General features: G+C 32.1%; 9 protein-coding genes across 9 annotated transcripts; 4 read left to right on the top strand and 5 right to left on the bottom strand. All coding sequences in view use genetic code 12, as the record gives it.

Moving 5' to 3' along the window:
* The first annotated feature begins 50 nt into the window (after nt 1-50).
* On the top strand, nt 51-1,222 carry RJT21DRAFT_95277 (iron-sulfur cluster assembly protein). The gene has a single exon (XM_064885707.1). It carries the CDS (start codon nt 73-75, stop codon nt 724-726), a length of 654 nt encoding a protein of 217 aa, XP_064738458.1. The 5' UTR covers nt 51-72; the 3' UTR covers nt 727-1,222.
* Nucleotides 1,223-1,404: 182 nt separating this feature from the next.
* Nucleotides 1,405-2,776, bottom strand: RJT21DRAFT_120254 (uncharacterized protein; the record flags this gene model as incomplete). The annotated part of the gene is made up of 1 exon (XM_064881662.1): nt 1,405-2,776. A coding segment is annotated over exon 1 (1,040 nt), but the record flags the coding sequence as incomplete, so codon positions are not given.
* A 120-nt stretch (nt 2,777-2,896) lies between these two features.
* On the top strand, nt 2,897-5,219 carry RJT21DRAFT_33588 (uncharacterized protein). Its single transcript, XM_064884187.1, has one exon. The coding sequence runs from the start codon at nt 3,349-3,351 to the stop codon at nt 4,894-4,896; it is 1,548 nt and encodes a 515-aa protein (XP_064738456.1). The 5' UTR covers nt 2,897-3,348; the 3' UTR covers nt 4,897-5,219.
* Nucleotides 4,914-6,131, bottom strand: RJT21DRAFT_1153 (uncharacterized protein; the record flags this gene model as incomplete). The annotated part of the gene is made up of 1 exon (XM_064880332.1): nt 4,914-6,131. One exon carries the CDS (start codon nt 6,129-6,131, stop codon nt 4,914-4,916), a length of 1,218 nt encoding a protein of 405 aa, XP_064738455.1.
* Nucleotides 6,132-6,147: 16 nt separating this feature from the next.
* Nucleotides 6,148-7,218, bottom strand: RJT21DRAFT_95274 (U6 snRNA complex subunit). Its single transcript, XM_064885706.1, has 2 exons — nt 7,175-7,218; nt 6,148-7,102 (listed from the first exon to the last, which is right to left on the bottom strand). Exons 1-2 carry the CDS (start codon nt 7,175-7,177, stop codon nt 6,596-6,598), a joined length of 510 nt encoding a protein of 169 aa, XP_064738454.1. The 5' UTR covers nt 7,178-7,218; the 3' UTR covers nt 6,148-6,595.
* Nucleotides 7,219-8,211: 993 nt separating this feature from the next.
* Nucleotides 8,212-13,064, top strand: YCF1 (ATP-binding cassette glutathione S-conjugate transporter; the record flags this gene model as incomplete). Its single annotated transcript, XM_064885705.1, has 2 exons — nt 8,212-10,887; nt 10,927-13,064. 2 exons carry the CDS (start codon nt 8,212-8,214, stop codon nt 12,916-12,918), a joined length of 4,668 nt encoding a protein of 1,555 aa, XP_064738453.1. The 3' UTR covers nt 12,919-13,064.
* A 592-nt stretch (nt 13,065-13,656) lies between these two features.
* SEC1 (Sec1p) lies at nt 13,657-16,330 on the bottom strand. Its single transcript, XM_064881661.1, has one exon. The coding sequence runs from the start codon at nt 16,058-16,060 to the stop codon at nt 13,847-13,849; it is 2,214 nt and encodes a 737-aa protein (XP_064738452.1). The 5' UTR covers nt 16,061-16,330; the 3' UTR covers nt 13,657-13,846.
* A 422-nt stretch (nt 16,331-16,752) lies between these two features.
* RJT21DRAFT_84613 (uncharacterized protein) lies at nt 16,753-18,087 on the top strand (the record flags this gene model as incomplete). The annotated part of the gene is made up of 1 exon (XM_064885405.1): nt 16,753-18,087. One exon carries the CDS (start codon nt 16,753-16,755, stop codon nt 18,085-18,087), a length of 1,335 nt encoding a protein of 444 aa, XP_064738451.1.
* Nucleotides 18,088-18,126: 39 nt separating this feature from the next.
* On the bottom strand, nt 18,127-20,627 carry YPS7 (putative aspartic endopeptidase). Its single transcript, XM_064884183.1, has 2 exons — nt 20,185-20,627; nt 18,127-19,896 (listed from the first exon to the last, which is right to left on the bottom strand). Exons 1-2 carry the CDS (start codon nt 20,342-20,344, stop codon nt 18,167-18,169), a joined length of 1,890 nt encoding a protein of 629 aa, XP_064738450.1. The 5' UTR covers nt 20,345-20,627; the 3' UTR covers nt 18,127-18,166.
* Between the last annotated feature and the right edge of the window lie 178 nt (nt 20,628-20,805).

The following is a 20,805-nucleotide window of genomic DNA, read 5'->3' as shown; positions in this document are numbered from 1 at the left end:
TCTCAATTACTAATGACTGATAAGTGACAACTACAACTACAACTACAACTAACTATAACAGACACTGCCAAAATGTCTGATCCTATAAATGCAAACCCCACCATCGTCGACGTGTCGTCTTTGCCCACCAGACTCACCCAGCAGCCACAACTGTCGGAATCAAAGTATAACCAACGTCATCATGAGTTGGTCGATAAGATCGTATCATTATCATTACTACCAAAGATCAGAGTAGGAAACGTAGTGGACGAACAAGTTCCAGGTCTTGTGTCTGATGTAGAGATGAGTAGTACAGATGAGGAACTTGAGGAGGAAGAAGAAGAAGGAGTCAGTGATGATATAGATGAACAAGAAGTATTTGATTTAATCTCCAGTATATCTGATCCTGAACATCCATTAACTTTAGCACAATTGGCAGTAGTTAATCTTGTCGATATATCTATAACCAATGCCCCTACAAAGTCACAAATCTCAGAAATCCTCATAAGAATAACTCCCACAATAACTCATTGTTCATTAGCCACATTAATTGGTTTAGGTATACGAGTAAGACTTGAAAGATGTTTGCCGGCCAGATATCGAATTAAGATTCTAATTAAAGAAGGAACTCATCAATCTGAAAATCAAGTCAATAAACAATTAAATGATAAAGAACGAGTGGCTGCTGCTTGTGAGAATGATCAATTATTAGGAGTTATAAGTCAGATGTTAAGTACCTGTAAATAATTGGAATTAGTATGTTATATTAATGCAATCTAAGAATAGCAATCAACTAAAGTAAGTAAAGTAAAGTAATATAATCTAAAGTAATCTAAAGCAAAGGTGACCAGCAGCAAGAAATAAATAATTTTAATAAATATACATTATGGATAATGATAACAAATCAAATCAAATCAATATCCATTTTTAATAGATCCAATACATTGTAAAGATCCATACTCCAATATCATTTTTAATACATCAACCATAATAAATTTCAATAGTTTACCCTTTATAAATTCAAGATATTTAATATAAATGATATGGTTATTATCATCATCTTTTGATTGTCCCAACTGTTTAATTAATCGTTGACTAATGGTATATAATCTAATTAAATGAACGTAATATTCGTACTTATCCTTTTTATTCTCTAATTTTTGTTGATAAGTTAATTGAGGGACTTGTAAACTATTAGGAGTTTGTTGTTGTAGTTGTAGTTGTTGTTGTTGTTGTTGTTGATAGGGAATTCTTGAAGATTCATTAGTTATATCTGATCCATTACTAATTCTACGACGCGCAATAACTGATGATCTTGGGGTTGTAGTTGAATTGGAAGTTATTGTGCTGGTTATACTATTTCTGTTATTGGGTAATTGTGATGTATTACCATTTAAATTAATATTAAGACCGTTAGTAGTACCATTCCCATTCCCATTCCCATTCCCATTCCCATTCCCATTTGAATGAGAAGCAATGACAGGATTTGAAGGTAAAACAGGAGATGAGGATTCACGATGTTTCTTTAATTTATTATACAATTTGGATTTAGAAAGAATTGAATTAAAATTATTATTAGAAGTGGTGGAAGTGGTGGAAGTGGAGCTATTATTATTCGAATTTGATTGACTGGTAGTTAAAGTTTCCGTTGAATTTAATTCAGGACTATTTGGATTGGAATGATTCAATAATACAGAGAATCTCTTTTTAGTTTTAGATACAGATTCATCGAGAGTGGAAGGAGATGGGAAAGAATGGGAATGAGTTGATGATGGTGTATGAGGAGGTTCATATGGAGATTCATCCAATTCATGTAAACTCAACATAGGAGGAGCATAATTTTCTCCCGAGTATCTAATGGTTGAAGTAGATGTAGGAGGTGGTTGTGAAGGTAAATTATATACTTTATAAGCTCCCAACAATTTTTCATAATAATTAATTTGGGTATCAATATTAATATTTTTATTTGTATTAGTACTAGTACTAGTACTTGAATTATTTGGATGTTTAACTAATTGTTGTTCAAACATAATATTAATTTCTTGAAGTAAATTGTTTTTAATCTTTACATCTTTAACTGAAATATCATCAATTAACCATACATTATTAGGAAATCTAATGGTTGGTAAAATATCCGTTGTAATTGATCGAGAAGTGAATGATCCCAGAATTGCCTTAGGATCATCAAGATTAAGAATTTGAGTTAAGAAAGTGGTAATGATTTCATATTGATTAACTTTTGGATTGATACGACTTCTTTCCCTTGTCTTTTCCTTTCTTGGCTTGGATGGTGCAATTACATGATGGGTATTGGTATTATTGATACTACTAGTACTACTAATGGTAGGTATAGATGGTGGAGATGATGGTAATGATAATTGATCATCTTCAACAGGAGATAAGGATAATTTATGGAATGGCTGAAGTAGCTGTGTTGGAGTATCTACCAGATGTACAGTAGTCATGAGGGCTGTGATTGTGATACTCGTGATACGGGGGAAGGGTGTAGTGTTGGATGTTGTTTTGATTTGTCTGGGATGTTTCTGATCTTTTTGTCGTGTAAGTGAAGTTTTACTCAATTAGGCAAATTGGCCAGTGCGGCGGAGGAAAGACACAAGAAGCGATAAACGGCGAGAGAAACGACTGAGAAAAAAGGCGAGACTGAGACACGAGACACGAGAAATGGAAATGGAAATGGAAATGAGAATGAGAAATGACACGACAATTGTCTGACAATAACAATGACACTAACACTAACACTAACACTAACACTAACACTAACACTAACACTAACACTAACACTAAAAGAACCAGTAAGCTTTAAGTTATAAATAAGTTGTAACTCGTAACTCGTAACTCGTAACTAGTAATATTTAATTGTTACCTCCATTACTGGTGATACCATCCCTTATATACTCACATCAATTAATTTATCCTTGCCAGCTAATGATCTGCACCGAAGGCGGGCGCACTGCATAAGAACAACTAGCTATTTCACATTTCACATGGTTTACAGGGCCCAGTAATTACTTACTGGTTAGCTCAAACGAGGCGTAAGGCGTAATGCTTGCAGATCAGTTTCCTGTAATTAATTTATTTATGACACATCATTAATTCCATTTTAGGAATTCCTACATCCTATTTCTCTATCCGTATTATTGAAATTGAAATTGAAATTTGGTATGGGGCACTCCCGAAAAATAAATATTGCAAAACTGTGTGCGACCCGACCACTCCATCTCTCTTATCTACCAGCACTAAAACAGTACTACTAATAATAGTGCTTATAGTATACTTATAATAATAGTAGTAAAGTAGTAATAATAATATTAATAATAATATAATAATTATAGTAAGATCCATACCGCCATGTTTTCATCTAAACGACCCAAATTCGCATTTGAATTAACCATCAATGAGTTATCGAATATCCCTCAGATAAATGGGTCATGCTTCTTAGAGTTATCTATTAGAGATACGAAGAGGACTAATAACAAATTGGTGGAGAAGTTACCCGGTCATCGTCATCATCATATTCAACAACTTAAACGTACAGAATCTCGATCTAAGGCCAATTCGACAAGTAGCACTGCTGGAGCATCCACTACCACTATCAATAGCAATAGCAATAGTAATGCTACTGGTACTGGTACTGGTACTGGCAGTGGTACCACCACTACTAGTAATTCATCTTCAATATCATTAGCCAAACCAACGGCAAAGAATAGTGCATCGGCATCTTCAAATCATATATCAGCTACAACATCTCCTAAACGAATTCATAACTTCAAATGTGTATTTAACTATAAATTATCTTGTAATTTAAAATTCCCCTTAAAGAAGAATGAGAATTTAATTGGTAATAAATATCTATTATTAAGAATTTATTATGTAACAGAAAAGTCTCATAGTCATAAAGATGAATCAAATGATAATTCTCATAATAATCATGAAACTATACTTGATTTAGGTAAAGTCGATATAAATCTTTCTGAATATTTGAACTTTAATGATACAGCAATTACTTCAAAATATTTACTTAAAGAATCAAAAGTTAATTCAATTTTAAGTTTAACAATTTCATTAACAGAATTACCTACTGATTATGATTTTCATACTCAATTACAAATAAATGATGGTTCAGCTGTGAAGGGTTCTACTATCACAAACAAAACTACTAATATTAAGAATGATAAACCAAGTAAAACATCGACTGCTACTTCTACATCCAATAATGGTACCACCATATCTAATTCCGGATTCATAGTTCCTCAATTTGAAAGAAAGAATGTCTTTGGAGGTATCAATAATGTATTCTATAATGATCGTAGTTCACCTACTGGTTCTCATAGTAATTTATCTTCAACTAATATATCTTCTGAAGACGAAAGTCCAACAACATCAGCTCATTCACATACTTCAAATCCACATTCATCAAATTCTGGTACATTCCTCAAACATAAATTAAAAAGGAATAATAGTTCTAAAAAATCAGGTAATTCAGCTTCAAATTCAAATGGCAATCTTAATAATTCTTCTGGTACAAATGCAGTATCTTCTATGAGTCATTCAAACCAATCATCTTCTAAAAGTAATAATGATGCTCTTAATCAAAAGTCATCTATAATAATGGATCCTCTCATTAATGGATTATATTCGAAAATTCTTGAAAATACATGGGATCCAGAATTATCGAATTTATTAGATTATGGTCCTGAAAAGTGTGTAAATGATATATTTGATGATCCAGCAAATCCATTAGGTAATAATCCTAAATTAATTGAAAAGGCAAAGCATATAAATGATGAATTCGATGATGAATTCGATGAATCGGGGTTTAGAGAATTGAATGGTTTAATTAATGAAATAAAGTTTAGGGACGATCTAAAAAGTTGGAATATTAAAGTAGAGAGCTAAATAATTATATACTATTTTTAATTTAAGGAAAAGCTTCTAATTTTATAACCTAATTTACTTAAGGGATTAAGAATGTAACTTCGATTATAGATACTCTTTGATGTTATTGTAATAGTATCATCATTATCATTATCTGTTTCTGTTTCTCTTTCTGTTTCTGTTTCAGTTTCTTTCTCTATTTCTGTTTCATTTTCATTATTACTGATATTGATACTACTATTATTAATATCATCATTGCTCTTAACATAGTAATTATAAAATCCACTTAAAGTCCGTAATCTTTTATTGTATCCTCTATTATCATTATCATCATTATTATCATGACTTTTGATTTCATTTATCTTTGCACAAGCACCTGTATCTACTGAATTGGATGTACCACTTTCCATAAGTGCAATCTCATATGAAAGGTCCTTCAATAAACTGAGTAATGCAATTTCAATCTCTTTAGATGTTAAATTATTATTGGACTTGGGCATCTTAAAGGTAAGATTATTTATGTTCATACTACTAAAATAATCAGTAATATTTTCATAGTTGTCTAATTGATAATCTCCTAAGAAATCAAAGTTAATTGTTTCATGAGGGAAATCAAAATCATTATTGTCATCTCCATATTGACCCCTTTGAGAATCACCACTAGAAGCTGAACCTGAATGTATATCTTCATTATCATCATTGTCATAATTACTAAGATCTTCAATTCTCCATCCATTTGGATATTTGGATAATTTAGACAGAACATATGGATAATATTGACAAATTCGACATGGTTTGAATTGGGTTTGATTCGAGTGATGAATGCTATTGCTGCATCTACTACCTCTTGAATCAATATTCCCGCTAAATTTTCCGAATCGTATTAAGGGAATTTCAATTAGTCTTGGCCTAATTTGGCCAATGCCATTCATAGGATCATCACTAATGGCCAATTCTGTAGTGGTTTCTGAAATCTCTTCTTCTAAATTAGCATTTTCTTCATCATCATCGTCTTCTTCATGATCATAATTTCCTTCCCCTTGTCCTCTTTCAATTATAAATAAAGACTCAACTAATTCTTCAGAATCCATCAGAGACATATCAACTTTTCCATTTACAGGATCATTATTGATTTTCGAACAAGAAACTGGTGGTAAGGGATAAAGTAATGAAGTTAATCTTAATGGCTTCCATAATGGGGTTGGGGTTTGTTCATCATCTTCATTCTGATCAGCTTGGTATCGACTCGACGCCATAGCGGCAAGAGAATAAAATACTAATAAAGAAAACTATTATTATAGGAGCAATGGGATAGATATAGAAATTAATGTGATAAACTAATAAGCTATGACGTAAGCTAATTGAAGTTAGCAGTGAATGAGGTTTATGGAGAGAAGATTAGTAGCGTAAGATCAAATTGCCCCAAAATGACATTTTTTGCAATTTGTGGATTCGCACTATCAGCCCAAAAGAGTTACTGTAACTGATTAGCTTAGCTTAGATTAGATTAGTCTAGGCTAGTTTAGCTTAGTTTAGCTGAATGTACGGAATAGCGATTCTTATATGAAATGTTCCTATTTACAAAAAAGAAAAGAAAAGAAAAGAAAAGAATGAAGTGAAATACTATGCAAATAAATTATACAGACTCATTAAAACCTTTGACGTTAAAAAGTGATGGGTGAAATAAAACAATGATGAGGGAATTGAAAGTTTATTGATTTTAATTTTGATTTTGATTTTGGGAGTTATTATTATTGTTATTATTGTTATTATTATTATTGTTATAACGATTACGTCCACCACCATTTCTATGTTGTTGTTGATCATTTCTGAAGTGTCCTCTATCTCTTCCACCACCAAATCTACCTGAATTATCTCTGTCTCTATTATTATTGTTATTATTACCATAATTATTGTAATTTCCTCCTTGATTTCCACCTCTTCTCTTTTGATTTCTATTTCTTTGTTCCATATTTAAGATATTTTGTTCTTTGGCATGATCCATAATTTCTTCTGGTAATCTTAAATATTTGATATGATTTCCTCTAACATAAATTTCCGGAATCTTTAAGAATTCTTCACCATTTGGACTTGTTTGTATAACATTCTTTAAAGTTAAATTCATCCATGAATCACAATTGACTAATTCACCAGTTAAATTCTCTCCATTCTTTAATTCTATCAAGATCTCTTTACTCTTGGCTGATGTCAATAAATATAACGGTAACTGATTAAAAATAAGATTGTTAGTATTATATTTCATAATGTATGATTTTTACTTCTTTAAGAATTTACTTACCATTGTACGTTGTTGAAACTTTACTATATTTCTTATCCAATTACACCTCCTTTAGTATCTATCAATCAACAAAATTTTTCCTCCTTGATTCTTTGTTGGTCGTGGGAATTTTTTGGGAAGTTGCGCACGACCAGCGTTAATATAAGGTTAAGACCCTTTTAGCAGCCAAGGGGATATTAGACTTGTAGAAGTGAAGTTAGAGAATTTGCTAGTGAATCAACTGGCATAGTGAGCTTATGGGTGTATAGTGAAAAGATGAATAAATAAGGGTTGGTATACGAGAGTTGAGGAGATTTTAGACATTTTCGCAACAAAATCTGGAATTGTTTAGCGTAAGATGATTAGTAGTAAGTGGAGGGAAGCATAATGCTTTAGTTAACATTTCACAATAGAGTACGGCAATTACGCGTCAACATAGTCTAGTAGTGATAAATATACTAATATCATTTAATGAGACTACAGTAAGAATAGAGTACTCAATAGCACTAAGTAATCTATAAGTAATGTCTCTAACTAACACTAAGAAATTATAAGTAATGTCTACACTAAGTAATCTATAAGTCTCTAACTAACACTAAGTAATGTCTCTAAATATAATTTATACTAATATCTCTAAATAATATCTCTAATGTCTCTACTAATATCTCTAAATAATATCTATATCTCTAGTTACCATTCTTCGTGTCCGTCTATCTATAGCCTCCAAATTCCATTGGGTTCTAAAGCCGCTGCATCACAAAACAATTTCAATTTTAACCAGCGAATACATCCATGCCGCAATACTAACCCATTTGACACCATCGGACAAAGTACCGCATCAGGTATTGACCGTTTATCTATTTGTAATCAGCACTGCATATAAAAAATAATTTTAGGTGAAAAATTGGAGGCCCCATGCTTGCAATAATCCCACCAGATAGCCCAACTCCGACAAGTTATCGTTGGTTTGTGAGTAAACGGCTATTTGATAAAAAAATTTTCTAAACTATTAATAGGAAATTCTTTTACACTTTTCTTTTTGGTTTCTTCAGTAGAAAATGGAACAAATAGAACCACTTAGTGTGGGTTTAGGACATTTACATTTTCCTAATGGATGGAGTTTACTAAGTAATCTTCCTGTATTGTACTTGACGAGAAATTATACGTCTACTTCCACGTCTAAATCATTTAATGATGACACTATTTCTTTATTAAAGAAAAATCATACGGAAGTTTCTCAATTATGGTATGGATGTAATAGTATTGGAGAAAATTGGGGTCCAGTATCTTCAACTTATAATGATTTAACTCCATGCTTTTTACAAGGTATACTATTTGGATTATCAGCTATATTAATGATTACTGTTGGTACTTATCAAATTATTCATTTAAGAAATAAAAAAGTATCTATTAGTAATAGAAAATCTTGGTCATTTTATGTTAAATTATTATTAGTTAGTATACAATTGATATTTCAAATTATCCTTTTCAGTATTCATTCCAATGATGGAATTATTAAAACTTCTTTAGCAACTAATATATTGGCTACTACCATTGCATTAGGTATTCATTATATTGAACAATATAAAGCAACTATTCCTAATGGAGTGTTATTATTCTATTGGTTATTTCAAGTTATCCTTAATCTTGGAAGAATAGTTAATCTTAATTTAAGAAATGGTCTTGAATCTCAATTTGGTACGTTTGTTATATTATCAACCGTTAATGCTTTCTTCATATTAGTAATTGAAATTACTTTACCTATGAAACCAATCTATGTTAGTCTTGTTAAAACTTCTCCTTATGATCTGGCTAATGTATTCTCTAGAATTACTTTTGATTGGATGGGAGGTTTAATGAAAAAGGGATATATTCAATATTTAACTGAAAGGGATTTACCTCCATTACCTAAAGAATTAAAGGCCACTGCGTCTTCAGAAGAGTTTTATAAGTATTGGACTAATCAAGTGAATCCTTCATTATTCTTTGCTATTGCTAAAGCCTTTGGAGCTCAATTCATGTTAGGAGGAGTGTTTAAAGGATTACAAGATGCATTGGCGTTTGTTCAACCTCAATTATTAAGATTATTAATTAAGTTTGTTAATGATTATTCTGAATCAGTCAAACAAGGTGAACCTATTCCATTAACCAGAGGGTTTTTAATTGCTGTGTCAATGTTTATTGTTTCAGTAGTACAAACTGCTTGTTTACATCAATATTTCCAACGTGCCTTTGATTTAGGAATGAAAATTAAATCTTCTTTAACGGCAGTTATTTATAATAAAGCCTTAGTATTATCTAATGAAACTAAACAAGAATCAACTACAGGAGATATTGTTAATTTAATGTCAGTAGATGTTCAAAGATTACAAGATTTAGTTCAAAATTTACAAATCATTTGGTCGGGACCTTTCCAAATCTTTTTATGTTTATATTCTTTACATGGATTAATTGGTAATTCCATGTGGGCTGGAGTATTAATTATGATAATTATGATTCCATTAAATGCCGTAATTGCAAGATATCAAAAGAAATTACAAAAGACTCAAATGAAGAATAAAGATGAAAGATCCAGATTAATTAGTGAGATTTTAAATAACATTAAATCATTGAAATTGTATGGTTGGGAACATCCATATTTGGATAGATTAAATCATGTAAGAAATGAAAAGGAATTAAAGAATTTAAAGAGAATGGGGATCTTTAGTGCCTTTAGTAATTTCACTTGGTCTTTGGCTCCATTCTTAGTGTCTTGTTCAACTTTTGCCTTATTTGTATTGACTCAAAAGGATAAGAGTTTATCAACTGATTTAGTATTTCCTGCCTTATCATTATTTAATCTTTTATCTTTCCCATTGGCTGTGGTTCCAATGGTTATAACTAATATTGTAGAGGCTCAAGTAGCCATTACTCGATTAACTAATTTCTTATCGGGTGCTGAATTACAAAGAGATGCTGTCATTAAAGCTCCAAGAGCTTCTAAAGTAGGAGATGTAGCAGTTGAAATTAAAAATGGAACTTTCTTATGGTCCAAAGCTAAAGGTGAACAGAACTATAAAGTGGCTCTTTCTAATATCAATTTAACTGCCAAAAAGGGTCATTTGGATTGTATTGTTGGTAAAGTAGGATCGGGTAAATCGTCTATAGTTCAAGCCATCTTAGGAGATTTATATAAATTGGATGGGGAAGTCACGTTACACGGCAAGATTGCTTATGTATCACAAGTTCCTTGGATTATGAATGGAACCGTTAAGGATAATATCCTTTTTGGTCATAAGTACGATGCGGAATTCTATCAACATGTACTTAAAGCTTGTGCGTTAACTGTTGATTTAAAGATCTTACCCAAGGGAGATAAGACGGAAGTCGGAGAAAAGGGGATCTCCTTAAGTGGAGGTCAGAAGGCTCGGTTATCATTGGCCAGAGCCGTGTATGCACGAGCCGATGTTTATTTATTAGATGATCCCTTAAGTGCCGTCGATGAACATGTGGGTAAACATTTAACTGATCATGTGTTAGGACCTAATGGATTATTAAAGACCAAGTGTAGAGTGTTGGCTACTAATTCCATTAAAGTGTTAAGTATTGCTGATAATATTCATCTAGTAAGTGACGGAAGAATCATTGAACAAGGTACGTATGATGAGATCTTCAAACAGGAGACATCCAAGATCCGTCAATTGATTGAAGAGTTTGGAAAGAAGAAGGATACGTCCAGTTCATCCTCTTCGACTGTGGAAGGAGGAGACGATCAAGATAAAGATAAAGCTAAGAAGGAAGATGGAGAAGGAGAAGAAGAAGTTAAGGACGATGTGGATGTGGACTTGGCCAATTTGGATTCTGATTCTGATTATGAAGTCGGCTCTTTAAGAAGAGCATCCGATGCTTCGCTTATCCCCGACGAAGAACGTGATGTAGCCAATGAACCAGAAGAAGTCGAAGATGAAGAATCTAAAGCTCGTAAGGAACATCTTGAACAGGGGAAAGTCAAATGGGCCGTGTATAAGGAATATGCCGATGCCTGTAACCCTCTCAATGTGGTTATCTTTTTGGTTACTGCCGTAGTGTCCTTCAGTATTAATGTCGGCTCCAATGTCTGGTTAAAACATTGGTCGGAAGTCAATACTGAATATGGTTATAATCCCGATATTGCCAAGTACTTGGGAATCTATTTCTTATTGGGAGTAGGATTCTCGGCCTCTTCGTTAATTCAGAATTGTTTCTTATGGATCTTCTGTACTATTGAAGGATCCAAGAAGTTACATAATCAAATGGCTGTTAGTGTCTTGCGAGCTCCAATGTCATTCTTTGAAACTACCCCCATTGGAAGAATCTTAAATCGTTTCTCTAATGATGTGTATAAGATTGATGAAGTGTTAGGACGGGTGTTCTCTATGTTCTTCAATAATTCCATTAAGGTGTTACTTACCATTGGAGTCATTTGTTTCTCGACTTGGCAATTCATCTTTATTGTGGGACCCATTGGAATTCTTTATGTGTACTATCAACAGTACTATTTAAAGACTTCTCGAGAATTAAGACGGTTGGATTCAGTGTCCAGATCTCCTATCTTTGCCAATTTCCAAGAATCACTTATTGGAGTGTCTATCATTAGAGCTTATGGACAAGAAGATCGTTTCAAGTTTTTAAATGAGACAAGAGTTGATAGAAATATGGCCGCTTATCATCCTGCTATTAATGCCAATAGATGGTTAGCAGTTAGATTAGAATTCTTAGGATCTATCATTATTTTAGGAGCCGCTGGATTATCAATTTTAACTTTACAATCAGGTAAATTAACAGCTGGTTTAGTAGGGTTATCAGTCTCGTATGCTTTACAAATCACTCAATCATTAAATTGGATTGTAAGAATGACAGTTGAAGTAGAAACCAATATTGTTTCAGTCGAAAGAATTATGGAATACTCTCGTTTAGTTCTGGAAGCTCCGGAGATTATTGAAAGTAATAGACCATCTAAGGAATGGCCAGCTAATGGAGAGATTGTATTTAAGAATTATTCCACCAAGTATAGACCGGAATTAGATTTAGTATTAAAGGATATTAATTTAAATATTAAACCTCGAGAAAAGATTGGAATTGTTGGAAGAACTGGAGCTGGTAAGTCTTCAATTACTTTATCATTATTTAGAATTATTGAAGCATTTAGTGGAGAAATCGATATTGATTCTGTTCAAACCAGTAGTATTGGATTGGCCGATTTAAGACATAAATTATCGATTATTCCTCAAGATTCTCAAGTATTTGAAGGGACTATTAGATCTAATTTAGATCCAACCAATGAGTATAATGATGAACAAATATGGAAAGCTCTTGAATTATCTCATTTAAAGGATCATGTCCATAAGATGTATGATGAAAGAGATAAATCCATTGATATTGAAACTCCTTTGGATGTTAAGGTCAGTGAAGGAGGTCTGAACTTATCGATTGGTCAAAGACAATTAATGTGTCTTGGTAGAGTGTTGTTAAAGATGACTACATCCAATATCTTAGTGCTTGATGAAGCTACTGCAGCAGTAGATGTAGAGACTGATCAAATCCTTCAACAAACCATTAGAAGTGAATTTAAGGATAAGACCATTATTACCATTGCTCATAGATTAAATACTATTTTAGATTCTGATCGAATCATTGTATTGGAAAAGGGTCAAGTGGCTGAGTTTGATAGTCCTGAGAACTTATTGAAGAATAAGGAGTCGTTGTTTTATTCCTTGTGTAAACAAGGAGGATTCGTTAATGAGTAGGTGGATGTATTAGAATAGTCATAGTAATATTATTAGTATTTAGAATAGTAAACAATAAAAGAATATTCATAAAGTCTAGTGTTTCTAAGTGTACATGAGTCTTAGAGTCTGTAAGAGTAGATGTGTGCTTAGGTTTCTTAAGTGTCTAGTCTGCTTGAGTCTCTTTAGTCTACTTAAGAGTCTACTTGGTGTAGCTAGTGTAGCATTAGAGTAGTATGAATATGAAGAATGTTCATAAAGTACCTCAATAGTTAAGAGTTAAGAGTTAAGAGTCTACTTAAGAGTTCAGAGTTAAGAGTCTACTGAGTTTCACAGTCTCTTCAGTACTTAATGGTTTCTTTAAGTGTGTACTTGCAAGTAGTTATTTAGTCTATCTGAGCGTCTCTCCAAGGGTCTACTTACGGTCTCTTTAACATTCCTCAACAGTCTCTCTAAGCGTCTACTTCAGTCGACTTGTTTGTTACTTTTCGCAGCCATCTCTATGGTAGTGGCCAACCAATTATCACTCTACAGTAACAATATAAGTATGCTCTACAAGAGGACTAATGAGAAGTGGAGCTGTGGTTAGTTTGGATTTAGTTCTTCGTATTTGTGTTTGTGGATGCTTAAGGTGCCTTTCGATTTCCTTAGTATATTTAGAGAATTAAGTGTAGAGTATGTATAGTATTAGTAGTACTTATAGTATGTACAGTACTAGTAGTATGTACAGTATTAGTATTTATAGTATTAGTATTTATAGTATGTATAGTATTAGTATGTATAGTATTAGTATTTATAGTATTTATAGTATATATAGTATTAGTACTTATAGTATTTATAGTATAAACAATAGATTGTACAGAGTGTTACAGTGTGAAACTGTTAGAGTCTTCAGTTCAGTCTAAAGCTCAAGTGTCTACTTAACAGTCTCCTCGTCTCTATCGAGTCTCTACTTAAAGAGCTTCTTTAATCGAGACCGAGTCTTCTCCTTCTCCTTCTTCTCCGGTGACGATGTCACACTAACTGATGATGATCTCTTAGGATACTGCTGTGGAGTAGAAGTCCCTGAAGTATTGGGTAATGACTGTCTTTGAGCTTGTGCTGGAGGTGCCTTGGGTCTTCCATCATCCAACAAGAAAGCAGGTGGTTCACTGGACTTATGCATTTGTTTCATAAGATTCAAATCCAAATCCATTAAGCTCTTGGCTGTATCGATGGTTTGCAATCCAATTAAGAAATCCCGAGGCTTTAAGATGGATTCCGATCCAATATAGATATCCTTATTTAAGGACGTAGACAATTCATAGATGGATCTCATTTCCGAATAGGTTATACCTCCTGCCACATAACAAAAGACTTTTTGTTTAGATTGATGCTGTTGTTGATAGAGAGAATGGCTACTTCTAATGGAATTGGTGGAGTTTAAGGACTGAGCCCACACTGGACGAACTCGAGCATTCCTCAACGTTCCATTCCCATTGTCTGATGGTTGTTGGTGTTGGTTCTGGAGCTGAGCACTAGCTGGTAAGTCCTCCTGAAGTGGTTTATCTCTGAAATACGGAAACCAATCTTCATCCAAATTGTATTTAATAAGACTCTGCGTTAAGGACTTTAAGGCCGGACCGAATCGGGAAGTATTATACGTTCCCTCATTATTTATAGTATGAAACATCTTCTTAACCACGCGCTTATCCTTCACATTAGCCTTTATTACAGGAAATCCTAACTTATGTAAATTCTCAAAGCATCGAGAGATAAGACTAATGATTTGTCGATCATTAACTCCAATGAATTTAACTAATTTCTTAAAATCAGATTCAATTAATCCTCCTCTATATAATCCATAGATTAATACTAATCTCATTTTATCATTCACAGTTAAATCATCTCGAGCCAATAAGATAATTAAATCATTATGTAAAGTTTTATTTCTTTCTCCTTCAAATGTTACCCCTTCAGAAGCGCAAGTTTGTTCGAAATCCGCCGCAAATTCGGCTAATTTGCGCTTAGTATTTAAATCAAGACATTCTTCAATTAATGTCTTATGTAATACCATAAATCTTCTTTCTTCATCAAATCCCTTTAAATGAGCCATAACATACAGAATATCACTAGTAGTAGATACTTTAGATCTATCCACTAATAACAGATTATTCTGAACAAAATCATTAAATATCTTTGTCATTAATTCAGAACTCTCTATAATATGATAATGTCTAAGACTTATCCAAGTTTGATCATGTTCATTTTCCAATATGGCTTTATTTTGATTAACTTTACCTGTTTCATCTTCAAAATTATATTCATAAATGCCCTTTCTTTCTAAACTAGGAACTATATCCATGGCCATGGCTTGATAAGTGAATTCATGTAATAAAGGAGAATATAAATCAATAGTTCTATCCACTATAAGTAGAATTGATCTTGGTTTACCATCGGAAGGAGGAGGGAAATCAAGATTCTCTCGAGCATAATTATCAATTTGTTGTTGAACTTCATGAGCAATTAATTCCGATAATCGAGATGCCGTATACGAATTAGGATTCAATTCATTTGGATTATAAAATCGAATTAATGGATACTCACCGGTAATTATCATTAAATTAACTAATGCCTTAGCAGCCAATTTAATTTGTGGCATAACTAATTGAGCGCAATTCTCATTAAAGTAGATAGGCATAGAATTAGGAGTCTTATTATCAGTTAAAAACACTCGAGATTCCTGAGGATACAAATCCAAATAACAATTCTTCACCTGAATTAAGTACTGAGTGACGGTGGGGTTGCCTAAGAATTTAGTCGAATTGAAAAAGTTCATACTATGATTATCATAACTAGGGATGAACATGGCTATACCATTTTTATATCTATGAGTTTGAATATCGGTTAATATACATTTTAAATTATATACCGATAAATCCAAAAGATAAATGGCTTGTAAATATGAATTTTGTCGTCTTGGTTCATCAATCTTTTCTATAGATGTTACAATTCTTAATAATTGCTCTTTACTAAGCACTCGGAATAGTATGGATTCGACTTTTTCATCAATGATTAATGAGTATAAACCTCCGGGATTCTCGATTTGAACCAGTTTAATTTCTTTAATAATATAGTCAGCCTGTAGCGTCAATAATGAGTTAGGATCCGTACTTTTCTGCATTTGGTAGGGTGATCCAGGTAGTCTATCAAAATGTATGTCTATGGTCTTTTTAGATTAATTTTAGTTGGGCTTTTTTTTTTTTCTTTCTTTTCCCCTATACTAGTTTGTAGTCACTAGTTATAAGTTACTAAACTACAGGTAGTAAGGTTTAGCTGCTAAAAGTATGTTGGACAAGTTAAAGTTTCAAATGGCCATTGACCATTCCCGACTTTCCACAATATCTGTCTAGACATATTTGCTTTTCTTCTGACATGTCGTAGAGGAATTCCCCGATTAGGCAAGTGCGCGTTTCGACATTGTCTCTGCACATATATTATTTTTTTTAACAAAGTGATTCAATTTTTTTTTATATATTAAATTATTTTATGGGCTTTTTCTTTTTTATATTTTCATATTATATTATTTATTTTCAAATCGTGCGGAGGACGGTGAAATTGCCAACCGTCTACATTTACATATACTAATTAAATACTTAAGTATTGTTATAGAGATACTAATTGTGCTGTGTTGTTAATTGAGTATAAGTGTACTTAATAAATTAGTGGAACAAACCTCGTCAAGTTTTTGGTTTTTGGTTTTCCAGGGCTCCAGTTAGCCGAGTCATAATGGACAGTCCGTCTCACAATATTCACAATTCGTCATCTGATAAAGGTAAATCACGAACTCTGTCATTTGTACAACATAATCTTTCTATGACCACTACCAATAGTTCTTCCGGGAAAACAACCCCGACAAATTCCGTACCTCCATCCCCGTCTACCTCTAGTAGTGGTGATAATTCTACTTCTACTACTAATACTAATGCTCATAATGACAATAATAATAATAATAATTCCACTAATACAGACATAAAATTCGGAACTATTCAAATATCAAGGCGAACTTTTGAAGCTATAATATACATATTGGGATGGTACCTCTTTTCCTTATCAATTTCTATCTATAATAAGTGGATGTTTGGTAAGGATGGGTTAGATTTTAAATTCCCCATATTAATTACATCATTTCATCAATTTTGTTTAATGGTTTTAAGTAGTTTGGTATTATATTTTAATCCAACTTTACGTCCAACCGTTAATGACTATTATAATCAACAACAAAATAAATTTAGTCATACAAGAAATTTCTTTCAATTCCTTAAAATCTTTGAAATAAGTATATTAACTTATACTAAACAAATACTTCCATGTGCAATTGCATCTGCTGGAGATATTGGATTATCTAATGTATCATTTAAATTCATTTCTTTAAGTTTATATACCATGTTAAAGACTTCATCTTTAATGTTTGTATTAATGTTTGGATTATTATTTAGATTAGAAAAATTTAATTGGAGATTGGTGGTTATAGTCTTTGTTATGACTATCTCAGTTATAATGATGGTTAAAAAGGATTCACCAGAAGTTTATAATGATAATAATGATACAGATATAAATTCCAATTCCAATGATGAAGATTCAGATCTTGGAGTTATTTTAGTTATTGGAGCTTCAATGATGAGTGGGTTAAGATGGTCTTTCACTCAATTATTATTAAAAAAGAATCCTTATACTCCTAATTCGATTTCAACTATCTTTTATATATCTCCATCCATGTGTATAATTTTATTTATTATTGGATTAATCTTTGAAGGTTGGGATAATTTTACTGATTCAACGGTTTGGGATACCGTAGGATTATTTAAAACTATTTCTTTAATGATTATTCCCGGGATTTTAGCATTTATGATGACATTAAGTGAATTTAAATTATTAACAGTAGCTCAAGTTACCACATTATCAATTGCAGGTATATTTAAAGAATTATTAACTATTGTATTAAGTTCATTTATATTTGGTGATACATTAAATTTTATAAATATATTAGGATTAATAATTACTATATTAGATATTGGATGGTATAATTATTATCGATATTATGAAGGTAAAGAACAGAAACAACATTATTTGAAATTAAGCCAATATCAAACTAGTCAAGACTTGGAACAACAACATAATCGGTCCAATATAGAGTTAAGGAAACTATAGATAGATGTCTTTAATAATACACGTTCTTATTTATTTATTTATTTAACTTGAGTTTACTTAACTTATCTATAAAATCTTTTTATAACAATAAACAAATCGTTACCATGAAACCAAATAGTATTACAAATATGTTAACAATTTTAATTTTAAATTTATCCAGACTAGTAGATAAGAAATTAATAAATTTAGAATTGGCTTCACTCTTTCTTGTTGTAGTTGCACGTTCACTGGCTGCACTAGCAACTCCTGGTAATACAGTTGATGTACTCATAGGGAAGGCCGTTACTCCAGTAATAATAATTTCTCCACTCTTTATTACTGCTCCTGAGAATCGGGCAGGTATATCTAAATTAGCTCCTGCTCCTGATGCTTCAGCTCCATCTATTGTACTATAAGAAAGTACTGCATCTTGAGATACAGTATTAGGAGTAGCAAATGGAATCTTACCTGATTGAATATATCCGATTGAACTATCAATTAGAATGTAACTGGTACTCTGATTAGATGAAGCAAGTGATCCTGAAGCTGTAGATGTAGCAGCAGCAGAAGAAGAAGAAGTAACAAAGCTGAATGGATCAACTTCTCCAGTAGGAATAATAGCTTGTTTATTAACTTTAAGATTTCTATTGGAATTAGCAAGCGCAATAGATTTCCCAGCATTATCAACGGCAAGATAAATGTTAGTTATAAATGGTAACCCTAAAGAATTATAACCCTTTAATGATGCAGGTAAGAAAGTTAAATAACATGCCTTCTCTCCATTACTAAATTTTAAATTCTTCCCAATATAAATTGCATCAACTACAAAATCTTGTAAGGGGATTTGAATTTCTAATGCTCCAAATACAAAATTTAATGTTGCCTTTGAATCAGTTATTACATCACATTCAACTAACCATCTTTCAGCTTCATTACTATAATAAGCATTGGTTTGAATGGCTAAATTAACTATCATATCCAATGGAATATAATTATATGATGATCTAGAATCCAATAATAATGCAAATGATTCATCTGAACTTGATTGTAAACTTATAGATTGTCCATTAATTTGATTTTGAACTCTTAAATCATCTAATTGTAAAATAGGTAATACTAAATCCTTTAAGGCATTATTAGAATATTCATCGAGATTATTATCATTAGGGAATCTTATACCTGAATGAGGTGGAATATCATAAGAGTAAAGATTTCCACTATAATATTTTTTATCTATTATTCCTGGAATTAATTCTCCTAATGCATTACTTATATCGGAATAATTATTAAACCATAATGAATAAGATGGAGATTTAATTATCCCTAAAGATGTTAAAGAATCAAGAAATCCTGATCCCAGTGGTGGACCAGCTAATCCTAAACCTCCAAAATACATATTAGTATTATTAACATTAAGAAATGTAAAATTGGATAATACTACTTGCTTATTGGTGGTTGTATTAAAGTAAATATTATTTGTTTCAAATACTCCAGATGCATCTATTACATTCATATATGGTAATACATATGGATCACCATTTATAACTCCAGGTACAGTGGCGGTAGGGGTAGGTAATGATGAAGTACCCGAAGGATATGCATCAGTAGAGAAATATAATCCTCCTTGTCCACATACTGAAGCTTCATACTCTGGTTGTGTAGTGACTTGTGCAGGATATACTGATGTAGTGTGATATTTGGCTTCATCAGAAGACCACCAAGCATCAAGAAAATCACATCCAAAGAATGAATCTCCATTCATTACCCATAATTCTGGTTGAATCAAATCCAATCTTAAATCCACTAAATTCTTACCTGATGAAGAATTAGTTCCGATTTGAAATCCCGCATTGAAATATGAATCTCCTTCTTGTATAGTTAATGCTAATTTAAATAAATTTATATCATTACTATCTTCTGATATTGTCGTGGTTATATCTCCAGTTGGATGATATACTGAGGTTGCTTTAGTAGTAGGCGTACTAGTGGATATACTTGTAGGTATAGGATTTGAAGGAGCAGTGGGGTTTATTATGGTTAATTTTAAAATGTCGGTAGTATCTGAATCTTCATTATTATTATTATTGTTATTGTTATTATTATTGTTATTGGAATTTGAATTGGAATTCGACCCGGTAGTAGTGACTGCCTTTGGAGTTGTTGTGGCTAGAAGTATACTGGGATCCACTGTATCTGTATCAGCTTTTACATTTATCCCGGCTAAGCATAGGGGTATCACCCATAAGATAGTCAATAGGATATTTATGATATTTATCATACTTGGTAGTACTCAGTATTTGTTTGCGCTTTTGTCGGTATGTGTGTATGTGTATTTGTATTTGTATGTTTATATGCTGGTGAATATTTATAATTAAGGTGTACAAATTTGTGTACTTGAATATCGTACCATATAACCGGGACGTTTTAGTATTAGTTGCAGTTGAAAAGTTATCCGAGCATATGTTGCACCGTTTTTTTTTGGTTAGTTGATGCCTTACAATTTTGCGCAATTACGATAAAAATAGTAACAGTTAATTATTGTGGATAGTAGCGAAAAGCCCAGTTAGTATGTAATAAATTATATCTAATATATATAAATTAAATATGCATAATATATAATTATATGTATTATGTGTTATTTATCATAAAAATAGTTATATGTAAAATAATGTATATTATGTATATTACGTATATTATGTATACGTTATGTACAAATATGTATTGTAGAAAAATTAAAAA

The sequence above is a fragment of the Scheffersomyces amazonensis genome (genome assembly GCF_036850825.1).
Source record: "Scheffersomyces amazonensis strain UFMG-HMD-26.3 chromosome Unknown RJT21scaffold_3, whole genome shotgun sequence".
NCBI lineage: Eukaryota > Fungi > Ascomycota > Pichiomycetes > Serinales > Debaryomycetaceae > Scheffersomyces > Scheffersomyces amazonensis.
Note: the sequence above shows the minus strand (reverse complement) of the source record. Positions and strands in the feature narration are given on the sequence as shown.